This window comes from Herpailurus yagouaroundi, unplaced genomic scaffold (genome assembly GCF_014898765.1).
Source record: "Herpailurus yagouaroundi ecotype Mexico unplaced genomic scaffold, PumYag 530, whole genome shotgun sequence".
NCBI classification, from domain to species: Eukaryota; Metazoa; Chordata; class Mammalia; order Carnivora; family Felidae; genus Herpailurus; species Herpailurus yagouaroundi.
The window spans coordinates 7,410,181-7,428,543 of NW_024412747.1; the positions used below are offsets into that span (position 1 = coordinate 7,410,181).

General features: G+C 40.9%; 1 protein-coding gene across 2 annotated transcripts in view; it reads right to left on the reverse strand.

Annotated features, from left to right (window-relative positions):
• Positions 1-18,363, reverse strand: part of DISC1 (DISC1 scaffold protein) — a 355,616-nt gene that overhangs the window by 26,599 nt on the left and 310,654 nt on the right. For both annotated transcript variants that reach the window (XM_040464923.1, XM_040464922.1), the window contains one exon: positions 730-1,006. In XM_040464923.1, coding sequence (XP_040320857.1) covers positions 730-1,006 — 277 coding nt within the window. The remainder of the gene's footprint in view (positions 1-729; positions 1,007-18,363) is intronic.

Below are 18,363 nucleotides of genomic sequence, written 5' to 3' on the forward strand. Positions count from 1 at the left end.
AAAAAAAAAAAAAAAAAAAAAAAAAGAAAAGAGCATGGGACACCTGGATGGCTCAGTCACTTAAGCATCTGACTTCGACTTAGGTCATGATCTCGTGGTTCAGGAGTTCAAGCCCTGCATCAGGCTCGGCACTGACAGTGTGGAGCCTGCTTGGGATTCTCTCTGTCTCCCTCTGCCCCTCCCCCACTGGTGCTCGCTCTCTCTTTCAAAATAAATAAATAAACCGGGAAAAAAATTTAAAGAAATGAAAAGAGCATATTACAAAGAGCATAAAGGCCCATTACCACCTTGTTTGGGCCAAAACAAAGGGATATGTACGTATATTTGAAAATGTGATTCTAATAAATAATGATATATAGATTCTAAATATATAATTAAAATCAGGTGACATATGTAATAGTATATGCAATAATTATATGTTATATGTGACATATATGCCATATGCTATATATGGTAATTATATACCAGGTTTATATTCTAACTCTAGCCATTAAATTAGAACATAGAACTAAATATGTCAAAAGTGATTTTTTTTTTGTTCTTCTGTATTTTAAACTTCCGCAAAGATTCTACGTTATTTTGTAATCATATTCCAGGGTTATTAATACCTTCAAAAGTTTGCATGGTTCGATGGGTCGCCCTCCCAATATTTACTGTTCCCATTTGGAGGGGGGATCCAGAGTACCCCTCAGGGTAGGCCCCCTGCTGGGGCTATGGGGATGGACAGACCTCCTTCTGTTCGCTGCCAGCGCAGTGCAGAGATGCGGTCAGGTGAACCTGCCACTCTTCGAAGGCCTGCCAAGGGATCCTCCTCTCGTCTTCAGAGTGGAGCCTGGAGGGGATGGCAGGAGTGGCTGGACCGGTAGCTCCCCCTGAGTCTTCTATAAGCCTCTCCTCTTCTGTGGACAGGGCGCTCCTGGCCTCCCGGAGCTGTAGGCTCTGGATGAGCAACCGACAAGCTTCCAAGTCAGCTTCCCACACTTTTCCAAGCAGTGGACACTTGCAGCTAAGACCCAGGGGAAACGAAGGCATGAAAATGTATTCAGTGACATTTCATCCTACCAACTCAATAGCCTGTCTACCTGGCTAAAAGTTAGCTAGTCTTCTTACTGTTAACAACTGAATTTTATATAGTGATGGACTGTTTCCACCAGAAGGTAGAGAGGGGCCAAATATGTGTACCGTCGAGTTAACAGTGAAATAACTCTTGGTCCTTCGCAGCTACTTGTTTTGGATCTGGTGTAATACAACACGGCCTCTGCTCATGTCTGTGCTCTAGCCCTGCCGGCTTCCTTTGAGTCCCCAGGCTTGTCCAACTCACCCAGCTAAGTGCATTTTCATGTGCTATTTCATATGCCTAGACTGTCCCTCCCCTCCCGCACACTCCCCTACCAACACCCACTCAGCCAACGTAAATGAATGAAGCAGTGCATAGGTAGTATAAACCATGGCAACAGCTATGCAGCTTCAGTGGCAAAAAGAAATAAGGAAGAGTGGACTCCGGCTAATGGGAAGAATATATCCAACTACAGACAGCGCTCTATCAGCCCAGGCCAACTAAAGTTTCAATTCCAACTGAAGGATTATATAGGCTCGATGTTCACAAAAACTTTGATTTTTCATGAAAAAGCAAAAATCTGGGATTTTATAGGAAAACAAACATGTTTCACCTCTCCATTCAGCTTCAGGCTGGATATTTTCTAGACATCTGTCTTCCCTTTAACAACCCCTCCTTCTACTATGTCTACTAATCTGCTATGCAATGTATCTATTGTGCTCTCAATTTCAATTACTTTTCAGTTCTACATTTTTTATTTCACTTTCTTTTCTACATTTCGGTGCTCTGTTTAAATGATCTATCATGCCCTCCAGCTTCTTAGGCATATTAATCATCATTATTTTAAAGCCTACATTTATAAATGATGAATTCTGATGGCAAAAGAATGAGACAGAAGCAACATTATTAAAATATTAGCTAAGAGGGGCGCCTGGGTGGCGCAGTCGGTTAAGCGTCCGACTTCAGCCAGGTCACGATCTCACGGTCCGTGAGTTCGAGCCCCGCGTCGGGCTCTGGGCTGATGGCTCAGAGCCTGGAGCCTGTTTCCGATTCTGTGTCTCCCTCTCTCTCTGCCCCTCCCCCGTTCATGCTCTGTCTCTCTCTGTCCCCAAAATAAATAAACGTTGAAAAAAAAAAATAATAAGAATACAAACAGATGACAAGTAAAAGGGTAGGAATGACACATTATGAAAGCATTACTCTTTAGTGGGAAAAGTACGGTTTTTCAATGTATTATACTTATGTTGATTGAATATTACTATAGGAAAAAAATCAAATCATGATTACTGGCTCACATCATACAAACAAGTAGATTGTACATCAAAATGTGAAAGCTAAAACATCAAAACTCCTAGAAGATAATGTAGGATAACATCTTTATGACTTCATAGTAAGCAAAGATCTCTTAAATGAGATATTAAAAGGACAAGCCATAAAGAAAAAAATGGTAAGTTTGATTTCATTTATATCATGAACTTACATACTCAACAAAAAAACACCACTGAAAGAATGAAATTATAAGCCACAGAGTAGGAGAAATTATTTGTAACACATGTAACCAACAAAGGACTGATTTGAAAACATAGCAGGACTCCTACAAGTCAATAAGAAAGAGACAGACAACCCACTTTTTATTTATTATTTTTCATTATTTATTTATTTTTAATGTTTATTTTTCAGAGAGAGAGAGAGAGAGGGAGCACAAGCAGGGGAGGGGTGGAGAGAGAGAGGGAGACACAGAATCCAAAGCAGACTCCAGGCTCTGAGCCATCAGCACAGAGCCCGATGCAGGGCTCAAACCCACAGACCGTGAGATCATGACCTGAGCTGAAGTTGGACGCTTGACTGACTGAGCCAGGTGCCCCGACAACCCACTTTTTAAAAAAGGCAAAGACCGAAACAGGTACTTCACAAAAGAGGACTTCTAAATGGCCAGTAAGTAACTGATGAAAGCATGCTCAACACTATTAATCATCAGGAAAATGCATGTTACACCACAACATGATGGACTACACATCAACAACGTGGCTAAAATTTGAAAGTCTGACAATACCAAGTGTCAGAAAAGGTACGGAGCTATTAGTATGCTCACATACTGATGATGAGAGTGAACATGAATGCAGTGTCTTTAAAATCTCTTTGATGGATGTACTGATGTTGAAATCATGTCAATCATTAAGACCTAGCAATGCAACTCCTAAGTATGTACTCAATGAAATGCATATATTGTCAATTCTCATATTCATGGTGATTATGTTCCATAAAGTCACCACGACTGCTGACCTAGCCAGTACTGAACAGGTGCTCCCCAGGGAAATGCAGGGTGAAGCTCCTGCCAGCCTCTGGTCACAGCATTTTCATCGACCAATCAATATATAACACTTTGTTATATGTGTTTCTGTTTGAAGACACCTTATTTAGAAAGTGACTAACACTGAACTCATGGACAACAGCACTATAACTCATGCCTGGACATACATTATTTTCTCCATACAGCACATTACGGCCTTCTTGCCCTTAGGAGAACTAGACAGCACCTCAGCATTCAGATTGGGCATCATTTCATTTCATTTCATTTCATTTCATTTCATTTTGTTTTATTTTCTATTTTAAAGAGAGAGAGAGAGAGAGAATGCAAGCAGAGGAGAGGGGCTGAGGGAGAGACAGAGAATCTCAAGCAGGCTCCGTGCTCAGCACATAGCCTGATGCACAGCTCAATCCCACGACCCTGGGATCGTGACCTGAGCCAAAATCAACAGTCAGAGGCTCAACCAACTGAGCCACCCAGTTGTCCCAGGCACCATTTTAAATAGTGAAATTACCATGAAAAAGTGCAAAAATTTAAAAAAACATGACACTAAGTAGACCCTGAGAATGACACTGGTTTGTAATATGAGAACTGTAAGAAGACAGAGCATTGCCTTGTTTGACCTCAGCTGGGAACATGCACGTCAGGTGACTCGAATTTTTCACCACTCTGTGCATGTCTATGAATGACAGTGAAAGCGCTGCAGGTATTGAGTTCAGGGTTACAAATAAATTTTAGTGAGCAGGCAAATTCACAGAATCCATGAACAATGAAGATCAACGTGTACATTGACCATACAACATTGATTGTAACAGCCAAAACCTGGGAGAGAAAACAAACATCGTCGATGGAAGAATGGACAAATGGTGTGGTATCCATTTGTTGGAATATCACACTGCAAAGAAGGAGAATAATTTACCACAGTCGGCAACAGTATCGTGATCTCATTAACACAAGGCTGGGAGAAAACAAAAAGATAAGAGAGGAGGCACTATGATTGCATTTATTTTGTACTTGAAACTATGCCAAACTAATCCATGGTGTTAGAAATGAGGACAGCGGCTACTTAGGGGAGGAAGGGGATGATGACAATGAGAGGCACAAGGAGCAAAGAGCAAGAGCCAGAATAGAGTCTCACGTGAGAAGCGATGGTCCTCCGTTGGGCATGCTAGACTCACCCTCTAGCTTCCTAATCGGAGCCAGGCTGACAGGTGCAAAGTGGCATCTTAAGGTTTCATCTCGCCACTAAGATTGGTTCATAGCCACTCAGGTTTTCTCCTATGAATTTTCCTTTCATATCCATTTCCTATTTATTCCTTTCTCAGGTTCCCCGTGCCTTTTCTACGGTTTTTATTGAAGGAGATATTTTATTGCCACTTCAATACCTTTATGTTTATAGCCTTGCTTAAATTTTTTATTTCTTCTTGGGTCCAATTTGACCCATTTTCTCCTTTATAGAAATCAATCCATTTTCTAATGGATTTCGTATGTATTATAATGTTTGCTCCTAATTCCAAAAATTATTTTTAGAACAACGTGTGTTCCTGTATAAAGACAATTCTCCTTTTCATTATTTATTTACTCTTCTGATTTATCTTGTTTAGTCTTATCAGAGGTTTGCTATCTTATTAATCTTTTCAAAGAAACACCCTTGCTTTGTTAATCTTTGTTATTGATTTTTGTTCTCTATTTCCTTGATTTCTGATCTTATCTTTCTATTTCCTTTTTCTCATTTCTTTGGATTTATTATCTTTTTATTAGCTTCCTTTGTTAAAGCTTAACTTGTTGGTTTCCTTTTATTTTTTATTTTCCTCTCTTGCCATTTTAATTTTCTGAGAATTACATTTAAAGCTCTAAATTTTTGTCTGAGTTATAATTTAACCATGTCTAATACATGTTTAAGTTTGAAAATTATTGAATATTTTAAATATACAGAGCAATATGGGAAATAATTTCACAGACATCTTTATATCTACTGTCAAACTTATAGATTTTTAATATTTTCCTGTAACTGCATCAGATCTAATTCCAGAATTGACAACATTATTTGACCACAAACTTTATATTTAGTGCTTTCGTTGTCTTTCCTCATGATTACCTTTTAACTCAATGACCATTTAATAATAGTACGCTTTTCAATTTCTAGATAGAAGAGTTTTTTTCAGATCCCTTTTTGTTAGGTTAATATCTAATTGTATTGCATAATGGTCAAGAATAAACTTTATAAAATTAATTGAGGCTCCCTCTACCACCTAGTACTTGATAGTTCTTAGTAACTGTCCCACATGTAGCCAAAAGAAATCAGTGCTCTGTTTATTGCATCTAAAGCTGAGGCATATTACATTATTAAAATTTTTTATTCATTTGCTGGTTTTTACCTGCTTCATCTACCAGTTTCTAAGATGAGTGTTTTACATTTCCTACAATTAAATTTTTCCTATAATTCTTGATTCATTTATTTCTTCCCATAGTTCTATTGACTGGTTTATGTTTTTTGGGGGGGGGGGCGTTGTTTGTTTCATTTTTTTTATTTAACTTTTTTTTAATGTTTATTTTTGAGAGAGACAGAGAGAGAGAGACAGAGAGACAGAGCATGAGCAGAGGAGGGGCAGAGAGAGAGAGGGAGATATAGAATCTGAAGTAGGATCCAGAGCCGGACGCAGGGCTCGAACTCACAGACAGTGAGATCGTGACCTAAGCCGAAGTTGGATGCTTAACGGACTGAGCCACCCAGGTGCCCCTTGTTTGTTTTTAATTTTTTTAAATGTTTATTCGTTTTTCAGTGACAAACAGCAAGTAGGGGTGGGGCAGAGAGAGAGAGGGAGACACGGAATCCAAAGCAGGCTCCAGGCCCTGAGCTGTCAGCACAGAGCCCGATGTGGGCCTCGAACTCACAAACTGTGAGCAGAAGTCAGACGCTTAACGGACTGAGCCACCCAGGAGCCTTGGTTTATGTATTTTTGGATTATGATGTTGGACATATTTTCCAATCATTAAATTTTCTACTGCTTCTTTTCAGTTTATGATGATCTTCTGTGTTGGTATGATATTTGTTCGTATGATACTTTGTTAGTGTTAGTATGTGTTAGTATGATATTTTGGCCTTAGAATCGGTTTTGCCTGATATTATAATTGTTACTCAAACATACTTTTAGTTCAATTTTTCCTGGATTAGATACATACCATCCTTTATTTTCAACTTTTATGTTTTTTTTTTTTTTGAAAATGAATCCAGCACAAAACATTTTGTTGAATTTTCTAAAAATCCATTCTGGGATTTTATCTTTGGGATCAGCACTTTTAAACCACGCATTCACAAGTACTGTAATTATAGTGTAATTGTTGCTATTTTTCTTATTTATGAAGCCAAGATTATTACTTTTTAACAAGTTTTATGTCTTTATTTCTTTTTTCCTACCTTCTTTTTTCTTTCTATCTAATTCACATACAATGGTGAGAAAGAATACAGACGGATCCCAGGGACTCTTCACCAAGTTTCCTGCAAATGGTAACACCTTGCAAAATTGTAGTGCAATTATCACAACCAGGGAGCAGACATTGGTACAATCCACTGCTCTTGTTCAGACTTCCTCTCACGTGTGTGTGTGTGTGTGTGTGTGTGTGTGTGTGTGTGGTGGGCAGTGAGTGTGTCTATAGTTCTATACAATTTCATCACTTGTGCAAGTTCATGTACCCACCACCACATCCAAGATATAGAACAATTCCACAGCCACAAGGATCCCTGGTCACATTTTATAACCATCCTCACCTGTTCCACGCTGCCCCCCACCTACAGACTCTGGAAACCACTATCTGTGCTCCATTCCTGAAATTTTTCTCACTACAAAAATGCTACATAAATGGAATCATAACGTATGCAGCCTTGGGGACTGGATTTTCCATTCAGCTTATGTCCTTGCTTTTTATTGCTGAGTCGTGTTCCATGCTATGCTTATACCACAGTTTGTTTACCTTTTCACCTGCTGAAGGACATCTATGATGCTCCCAGCTTGGAGATATTATGAATAAAGATTCTGTGAATATTTACATATGGGTTTTTGCATGAAATTCATTTTTATTTCTCTAAAACATCCGAGAGTCCAATTGCTGGGTTGTATGGTAGTTACGTATTTAGATTTAAAGAGCTGCCAAATTATTTCCCAGAGGGACCACACCAGTTTACAATTCTACCTGCAATGTGTAAGTGATCTAGTTTCTTGGTACCCTCAGTAATATTTGGGGCTATTGCTGGTTTTTTCCTGATAGTTATATAGTGGTAGCTCACTGTGGTTTTAAGTGGCATCTTTCTCATGTATAGGGATGTTGAGTATCTTTTCAAGTACTTATCTGCCATCCATACACCCTCTTCAATGAGGTGTCTGTTCATGTCTTTTGCCTATTTCCTACCTGTATTGATTTTTTTTTACCATTCAATTTTAAGAATATGTTCTTCCTTTATCCTAGACACTAGTCTTTTGTCAGATACGTGGTTGGCAAATATTTCCTCCGTCTGTAGCTTGCTTTTTCATCCTCTTCACATGGGATTTGAAAGAAGTCCAATTTATCAGTGTTTCCTTTTAATGAATCATGCTTTTAGTGTCAAGTCTTAGAAATTTAGCCCAACACTTACTCCTATATTTTCGTAAAAGTTTTATACCTTTATATTTTACATTTAAGTCCATGATCCATTCTAAGTTAATTTTTATATAAAGTATGAGATTTAGGTTGAAGTTCATTTTTTCTTTTTTTTTTTTTTTTGGCCTGTGCATATAGAATTGGGGGTTGTTTTCTTTCATCCTTTGAAAAATATGCCACTTCTTTCTGGCTTTTATGGTTTCGGGTGAGAAATCCACCATTATTCAAATTGATGTTCTCCTACAGGTAATATACAATTTCTGTCCGGCTGCTTTAAGGTTATTTCTTAGTCTTATAAGCTTTCAGAGATTTAACTCTGATGTGTTTTGGTATGGATATTTTTGGATTTATTCTATGGGAGGGGAGATTTTCTTAGCTCTTGAATCTGTAGATTTGTGTCTTTCACCAAATTTTGGAAGTATTTAGCCATTATTTCTTCAAATAATTTTTTAGCCTACTCTTCTCCTTCTTGGACCCAATGATAGGCGTTGGACTTTTTGTTATTTGTCCCCCAGGTCTCTTAGGCTCTGGTCATTATTTTTTCTGTCTATTCTCTTTTGTTCACATTGGGTTAATTCTCAAGTTCACTGATTCTGTCCTCTGTCATCTCCACTCAACTACTGAATCTTTCCAGTGAGATTTTTTATTTCTGTTTTTGTATTTTCAGTTCTATAATTTCCACTCAATTCCTTTTATATAACTGCTCCCTCTTTGCCAACATTTTCTTCTTTAGAATTTGCAGCTCCTTATGGAAACATTTTTGATGGCTGCTTTAAAATCCTTGTCATGTGATCCCAACATCTGATTCATCTCCATGTTGACATCAAGTAATTGTTTTATTCACATTCAAGCTGTGATTTCCTCTGTTTTTATTATTACGAAGGATTCTCGATTGCATCCTGAAAAATTTGGCCATTACGTTATGAGATTCTGAGTCCTATTTAAATGTTTTATTTTAGAAGGCAATAATCGTGGTAGGTTTATCACACAGGTGCTGTTCTGCTTTTATGGGCAATGGTTCCAATTACGTTTTAATTTTAAGAGACTTTGCAGTGAATTTGTGATCTTCTTAGGGAGAGCTGTTTGGGTTTGGTTTTATCTGCTTAAAATATCTGCTCCCATTAGGGCTTCCACTGGTCCCAGCTGAACTGCCTAAGGCACAAAGGAGATTCCCCAGGCCAGGCCACTGAATATCTCTAGGAGGGAAGGGGAGTCTCAGGCCAGCAGGAAAGGAGAGCACCCCCCGGCCCCGTGTGCTTATCATTAGCAGGTTACCCCCTGTGCTGCTGATGCTTTCTCACCTATGTTGTCTGAGGGAATCCCATTAGATGGGGTAGAATGAGCACACCTGGGCCACACCTTCGCCTACCATCAATTCCCTTCCATGCTGCCACCATCCCACCTCCAAGATGACATATTGGTATATATATTGAGGCTCTCTTAGTTCTAGGTTTTTACTAAGACACATTTCTGTTTTCTCGTAAGTTTTCTATTTCATCAACAGTAAAATTTACTAAGTATTTTTCATGCCCTCTTTCACATACCTCATACTGGACTTATTTTTCATCTTGTTAATATACGTCATCCAAGAATGTGTCAAAGAATACCAGGTGTGGCAAACATTTTAAGGACTTCCAGGTCTGAGAACATCTTTATTTTATACTTAAACACTAAATAATAATATAGCTTAATATTTTGGATTCAACACTCTGAAAATATTATTCCACAGCCTTCTTGCAGACTGTGTTGCTATTGGGAATGTCTGATGATCTTCTCTTAGAGTCTTCTCCTTCTCTGTTATACACAAATTTTAACTACAACCCATTGATGTTCCACCCCTCACCCTTTTCTGTCCTGTTCTGTACTCGATCAAGCTCATCTGCCTAAAATCTTGTATCTTTTCCTTCTTCTGGGGAACTTTCAGTCACTGGTCTCTCAAATATTTCCTCCCTCCCCTCTATTGTTTTCTTTCCTTCTGGGATTCTTTTTAGATGACTGCTGATCAAATAACTCTATTGTGTATTGCTTAATTTATCTTTTCTATTTTCCTTCTTCCTTTCTGTTCCTAATGCCCTCCAAATACCTTCTGATAGCTTCTGGCTCACTAATTGGTTCTTCAGCTGAATTCATTAGGCTGTTCATCCCACATACTGAGATTTTTTTCTTTTAAACTTTTATGTTTTGCGTTCCCCAAATTTCCATTTGGGTTTCTTTATGACTTCTTCTTTTACTTCATGTCTCCAATATCCTCCCTTCTCTTTGGGAAAGACTTAGTATGTTTATTGATCATGCTGTAGTGTCTAATTATGCTTTGTCAGGTATAAGTCCTTCCACTTGTACTTTTAAAGCACTTACCCTCCTAATAAGTCTCATTTCTTTTCCATATGTGTTCAGATTTCCTTAGGCATATTAACTGCGTTGGTTGGTAATGAGTCCTTGTAGAGGAGATAATGTCAAAGCCCTAATTGGTGCCCATCCTAATAGGGGTATGTCGTGGGTGGGGCACCATCTCAGGGAGAAGTGTCTCTGGTGTAACAATCTGTGCTCCTGCACTTGCAGGAACACGTGGGGTCCCTCGATTGTAATTACCCACCCCTCGGGAAACAGGGAGGGCTCGGGAAATGTTCAAGATCCAAGCTCTCTTTGATGCCCTCCCATAGCAGTGCTTCTCCGAGGCTACTGTTCTAGTTCTTTCTCCCTGCCTCACCACTTGGCAGGTGCTTGTCTGCTTCCAGAAGCAATGGGGTAGGCACGGGCCTTCCCAGGCAATGTGAGAGAAAGGAAAGGGCATGCCTAAAAACCTCTCCTCCACTTTATCTGTTCCTTCCCTCTATGGGGACCAAATCACCTCCATCTGCCTGAGGGATCCTCAGTTATTTCTATTATTAACTTGACAGATCCATCAGCCTGTCTGGCTTCTAATGGTGAGGGCAGGGCTGGATTCAAGGGAAAGATCCAGCAGCCCAGCTCTCATAACTAAGGAAAAATGCTTGCTGCTTCCATCAGCAACTTTCTACATTACAGCAATCTGAATACTGTAAGTTCATGTCACTTTGCTATTTGAAAAATACATTTTGTGTAGTTTTGAGTGAAAGTGGGTTTGTCCTGAAATATCTCCCGGAAGACACACATCAAAGTCTCAAAGTCTACAAAGCCAATTTTAGAGACTCATGCTGAATGCTAAGTAAATCTTGTAGATATAAAATTGCAGTGCTTTATTATAGCCCATGTAATAATTTCATCAAGCTTTAGATTTTTAAAATACCCTTTTGGGGCGCCTGGGTGGCGCAGTCGGTTAAGCGTCCGACTTCAGCCAGGTCACGATCTCGCGGTCCGTGAGTTCGAGCCCCGCGTCAGGCTCTGGGCTGATAGCTCGGAGCCTGGAGCCTGTTTCCGATTCTGTGTCTCCCTCTCTCTCTGCACCTCCCTCGTTCATGCTCTGTCTCTCTCTGTCCCAAAAATAAATAAAAACATTAAAAAAAAAATTTTTTTTTAAATACCCTTTTACTGAATTCATTTGTGCTAAAGAGAGTAATGGTTGATTTCAAAGTATTGAGATGTTTTGCTATTCCTGCACAGGAGAGTAATTAAGTCATTAATAATAATCCCTTAAATGAATGACTCACAGCTCCTTGAGCTATGCGAGGTCTTTGGTGATGTTTTACAACCAGTAATGAGGCAATTTAAAGATACAATTTCAGTATTGGGGGGAAAGTTCTTGAATAGAGAATTGAAATTCATTATTTCTCTGACTCCTGCCGGTTGGAAGTAAAATGAGGCCTCACAGATCATCTGATCATGGCTTGAATCCTTATGGAACTGAGACCTGTGTGTGTTATTTATGGGGAACGATGGTAAGGGAAGGAGCAAGACGTTTGCAGGTAAGCTTCCACCCCTTTTCAGAATGGAAATACTGAACTCTAACACAGACATCAAGAGTTTCAGTTCTTGGTACCAGACTTTCTTTCTTGACTTATTCATGTTTTTACTTCAAAGGCATTAGCGTTTTACCAAATTCTTTGGACACTTTATAAAGATAACCAGGTTTTCTTACAGAACCAAAATGGAATAAAATATCAAACCGATACATGAATGGCCAATGGTACTATACTTTCACTGCAAATTGTGTAAACAACGACAGTCCCCATACTTCTGAAACCTTTTCATTCCCTGGGAAACAATGACTTAATCTCTAATTTTAAACAAAACTGTTGTTACCAGGAATATTTACATTGTATTCCTTTGTCTTCTATTTTCCAAAAAAGAAAAATTAACACAATTCTTCACTGAACAAAGACCTTTAAACGTTTTAGCCTCCTTCGCAAAATGCCATCTGAAAATATGACAGAAGGACATGTAGTATACGAAAGAGTGTTTGTCTAGGAAACTGTTGTAGACACAGTTGTTTGCTGAGCCAACATGTCCTCCTCTTTTGGTCTCTCCTAACAGAACTTAGGTAGTATTCAGGTAAGCCACTCCCCTCCCCCCTGCCTTTAGGACATTTTGGATGGTGACTCCTCCCTAGTTCTTCAGGTAGACTGATTAGTTGAGAGCAATCAACCTATAATATTCTACCAGACAAGCCTTTATAGTTCAGAGGTTGGCCACACAGAGAGCTGAACCATGTCTTGTGGTCCATGCTGGGATGTTGGCAGGCGGGGAGTAGTTTTTACTCTCTCTCCCAGTAGCAATGAGCAAAGAATCACCCTTATCTGTCTAATGACCCTAATGGAATCAGCCTATAGACAAAGCCTATGCATTATGAAAAGGAAATAGCTAAGCAGAGAAACGGAAAAAATCTGGTTTTTGATGACAAGTCTGAGTTGCTGAATCAATCAACCCAGCTGCCCATCCTACTCTTGTTGAAGCCACTTAGACCTGGCGTTCCTATTAATTGTGACCAAACACGAAGCTGATTCAACCAAAGTCAAATGACTTTGGCTGGAGTTTAGCCTCCGCTACAAAGGTTTGGTGACCTTTGGGAAACACTTTATCTCAATTTGAACTTCAACATTTGTAATATAATAACATCTTTTATGTCTATCTCACAGGATAGATTATAAAAAGGAAGCTACAAATGATACATACAATATATAACAGTAAAAAGTACATAAGTTCTCAAATCTTGAATTGTAGGAGGCACTAACAAAATGAAAATCACTTGAAAACGTACACGGTACATGATGGCCAAGATGTGACCATTGAGGTCCATATTAGTTTATGATTACAATGTTAAAAATAGAGACTGGTTGGGGCGCCTGGGTGGCGCAGTCGGTTAAGCTTCCGGCTTCAGCCAGGTCACGATCTCGTGGTCCGTGAGTTCGAGCCCCACGTCAGGCTCTAGGCTGATGGCTCAGAGCCTGGAGCCTGTTTCCGATTCTGTGTCTCCCTCTCTCTCTGCCCCTCCCCCGTTCATGCTCTGTCTCTCTCTGTCCCAAAAATAAATAAACGTTGAAAAAAAAATTAAAAAAAAAAAATAGAGACTGGTTGAGACCAATGATTAACTCCACCCAAGAGTCAACCGGCCAGCAATAAGAAAAGGTATTTTGCAGAAGGGTGATGCAGTTTACTCATCACCAACCATCATCATCATCCCCATCACTATCACTACTGCCATCATCGCTGTTGTTAACAGTTATTGGTCAGGAGTTGTCCTGAGAATTGTTAATCTTCAAAACAACCTTAAGAAGTAGATATTGCTGCTACATTGTGTGGGTTCTAAAACATAATTCAAATTCTCTGACACTGCTATAGTCGAGAGGTAGAGTCTACGCCCTCTCCTTTAGAATCTGGTCTGGCCTTACTTTCTCGTAATCAACGGGTCATAGGGGGAGTAATGCCACACAGCTTCTAAGGCTAGGTCAGAAAATGCCCTGCAGCCTTCACCAGATGTTTTGGGAGCCTTGCTCTGAGGGCAGCCCAACGCCATGGCAGAAGTCTATCCATTCTGAAATCGTCACGTGGGAGAGACTACGTAGAGTCACTAGGTCAATGGCATCAGGTGCAATCTCGGCTGATGCCCACTGTCAGCTGCCAGCCACGTGAGTGAGCCATCTTGCCTGTCCAGCCCAGCTGAGCTGATGGAACCAGAATCTCCACCTCATGTCACAATCCCAAGGGAGAACTGCCTACCCGAGCCCTAGCCGGGCTATGCCCCACAAAACAGTGAACAAAGTAAATTTTTTTTTTTCAACGTTTATCTATTTTTGGGACAGAGAGAGACAGAGCATGAACGGGGGAGGGGCAGAGAGAGAGGGAGACACAGAATCGGAAACAGGCTCCAGGCTCTGAGCCATCAGCCCAGAGCCTGACGCGGGGCTCGAACTCACAGACCGCGAGATTGTGACCTGGCTGAGGTCGGACGCCCAACCGACTGCACCACCCAGGCGCCCCAACAGTGAACAAAGTAAACACGTGCTGGGGCAGACCTCTGTTTCACCAGGTGAGAAAATTAAGGCATCTTCAGAAATCAAAGAGATGTTCTGATCACCAGCATGATCAGCCTCCTTTTCCTATGGTGGATGAGCCAGACAGCCACGGATCCCAGAAGTCCTTCCACCTTTGCCATCTATTTAAAACTCTAAGTAACGAGTTACTTTTTACCCCCCTGCATCACTCCGTGGTACACACCAGGTGAAGAAGGAAAGAGAATACCCCCAGAAATAATCAGGTAGATAATTATCTGGAACAAGCACTAAACACTCAGTTTCAAGACCTGAAGTCAAAGTCATCAGGAGCCCCATCAAACCACTTCTCCTCTTAGTTTCTCTGCTTCTATCCGCAGTCTCTCTTCTTGCCTCATCCTGGCTCATTTGGTGTCCTCGCCTCGTTGGAATTCTATCCCTTGAGAGTGGGAATCTTGTCTGTCACAGCGAATCCTCTGCTCCTCATGGCTCACAGAGTGTAACACATACTGGGCACTTACATGTTAGAAGAGTCAACTGAATAAAGGCCAGCAATCATGGTCACTTGTGATGTGCTTCTTTCCTTCAACTCCCAAATCCAACCATACACTGTATGTTGAGAATATTGTTCGGATCCATCTTTCCCCTTTATGACTGCTACCCCGAATTAAGCATTTCATTTCTTCACCCCCAGCAAAGCTACAATTAATGATGAGCTTTTCTGCCTTCCAATATTTCATTCTTTCAATCTGTCCTCTCCACCACTGCTCCACAAATATTAGTGGCTCCCGTTGCCTGCTATAAATGGAAAGTAAAGTCCTTCGAGCTCTTTCCCAAGATGGCCTCAGGTTGCCCTGGACTCCTCTCCTGTTGTCCCTCTGTGCATTCACAGATGGCAGCAAAGTGGTCCACTTGCTCTTCCCAGGACAAATGCCCAAGTTTCAAATTACAGACGACTATTTCTCATGCCTCTCTTCAAAATCTTCACCCATTAAAAGCCAACCAATTCATCAAGACCCATCTCAAATGTCACTTTAATAAAGAACTCTGCCCCGATCCCCGCACCACACGTAATATCTCCTTTCTCTGAACCCGCATGGCATCTTACAGTACCCTTCAGACTGTTACTACACTGTGCCTTGATGTCTGGGTTGTGTGTGCAGATACTTTTTCTACTGTATATACTTGATGAGGTTTGAGACTATTTCAGACTTATTTTTTTTAATCCTATGAAGCATATAGCCTAGCAAGGTATTAACCATAACAGGAACTCAGTAAGTACTTAATTGACTGAATGAACTTTCAGGAAAGTTGCATTTAAAGGACTCCTCCAATTTGAAGCAAAGAAAATAATTAAGTTTAAAAAAATCCATCCTAATAAAGGTTAATAGAAGAAAAGCTTTCCTGATAAGAGATCCCAGTGGATTGACCACATTAAAACTTAAGTCTCAGGGTAGGGTCTCAATCTGCCACTCAACTTTGCCAGAGCAGTATTGGCTTCTACTGTGTGCAATGACTAAATGGAAAGTTTAGATTATTTGGCTATAATTTTGAAGTGGAGAAAGACTTCCTAAGCAAGAAACAAAACCTGGAAGTCAGAAAGGAAAAAGAAAAAATAATGTGCTAAATCTGGAATCATATATTTCAGCTTCCACATGGCAAAAATGCCATAGGTGAAAGTTAAAATACAAATGGCCTATTAGGAAAAAATATTTCTTTTTTTTTTTTTTTAATTTTTAAAAAAAAATTTTTTTTCAACGTTTATTTATTTTTGCGACAGAGAGAGACAGAGCATGAACAGGGGAGGGGCAGAGAGAGAGGGAGACACAGAATCGGAAACAGGCTCCAGGCTCCGAGCCATCAGCCCAGAGCCTGACGCGGGGCTCGAACTCCCGGACCGCGAGATCGTGACCTGGCTGAAGTCGGACGCTTAACCGACTGCGCCACCCAGGCGCCCCAGGAAAAAATATTTCTAACCTGTGGCACATAGACCAAGAGTCAAATCCGTGGGGCACCTGGGTGGCTCAGTCTGTTAAAGCATCTGACTCTTGATTTCAGCTCAGGTCACAGCCTCACAGTTCGTGAGTTTGAACCCCACGTTGGGCTCTGCACTAACAGCACAGAGCCTGCTTGGGATTCTCGCTCTCCCTCTCTCTCTCTCTGCGTCTCCCTAGCTCATGCAGGCTATCTCTGTCTAAATAAGTAAATAAACTTTAAAAAACAAAACAAGAGTCAAATTCTTTAACCTTCAAAGAGCTTTGAAAACCAGTACAAGAAAAAGCAAACATCCCAAGAGAAAATAGGAAGAAGTAGCAGAAGAGAAATGCAAGCAGCCAATAAATATATGAACAGATGACTGGCCACGTTCAAGGCAGAGACGTGCCGTCTGGGAAATGAAAGTCTCAAAGTGGTATCGTTCACTCTTTCAGGGGGAGGCGGACAAATCAGCACCCTTTTGTAAGGAATATAATTTGGCAATATTTGACAAAATTACAAGGGCACCTGGACTTGGAGATAGCCGATTCGCCTCTAAGCATTTACCTTACAAATGTATCCAGACAAACAAAAGAAAGATAACAGTAAACGCATCAGGAGAAATAACTGGAAACCAAATGGAGAAAACTGGAAGCAAGCACACTGATTGTTACATACCATGCAACCATTCGCAACAGAAGGCTGGACTGCATCTTTTAAAATGGAAATATTTCCAAGGGAAATTAAGCGGAAAGAGATAAGGCACGGAACAAATACTACTCTGTTGTGATCGCGTTCGAATTCTTGCGTTCTTTTCAGTTTTTTTTTTTTTTTTACATGTTTATTTTTGAGAGCGAGAGAGACAAAGTGCAAGTGGGGGAGGAGGGGCAGAGAGGGAGACTCAGAATCCGAAGCAGGTTCCAGGCTCCGAGCTGTCAGCACAGAACCCGACACGGGGCTTGAACCCACAAACCATGAGATCATACCTGAGCCACAGTCAGACACTTAACCGACTGAGCCAGCCAGGTGCCTCTCATTTGAATTTTTTAAAAGAGCAAACGGGCAAGCATATATATCCACACAGGCCTATGTGGGAGTGAGATATTTCCAGAGCGGTGTACTTGTTTCCTCGTGATTGGGGGAGGGATGAGGGGTTTTGACTCTATATTTTACCCCTTTCAGTTGTATTTCTTTTTTTTTTTTTCCTTTCAAAGAAACCACAAGCATCCTTTACTTTTATAACAAGAAATAAATTTTAAATTTTTAAAAAAGTATCCACTTCTTTCCCTTTTGTCGTTTTGTCAAATTTTGCACAGTCCTTAACCTCGATGTTAAACGTCCCCCCACCCCCACCCCCGCTTTGCAGAATCCGCGTCATGGTTTGGGGGGACCACGTTTTGATCAGTGCAAGCTGGAAGTCGGGGAAGTGGCTTCCTAATCAGAGCTCCTCAGAAATACAAGGCTGCATTCAGTCCCAAGAGCTACGGGATAAATGGAAGCACATGCCCACAGGGAGGGCAGCCAAGGAATTTTAAAGGGAAACAGGAGCAAGACAAGAAAGCCCGCGGCTTGTAAATCACCCCTCGGCTTATCTCCTGGGTCCATTCCAGTAGCTCAACTCGGAATGAAAAGGGACTGGTCAGACCAGAGCCGGCACCGTAGGTGAAATATATGATCCTGCCAACCTCCCAGAACACGCCACTTTCCAGAGAGATCTCGGTAATAAATGTCAGCAGAGCGGACGGAGGACGGACCCGGGGAAGAGCTCACGCCCCAAGAATTTTATCTGACAAATGTGCGGCCCAAAGTGTTAATCGGGGCAGGAGGATTCCACACACCTGGGCAGACACGTGTATCTGGCTGTGGGGAAAAGCAGATACAGAAATGTCCCCAGATTATTTGGGGTCCTAGGCAGAACAGTAAAAGCTGCTTAGGCACACGCGATGCTCCTACGTGGGGGCGATGGGCAGCACAGTGCAGGCGGC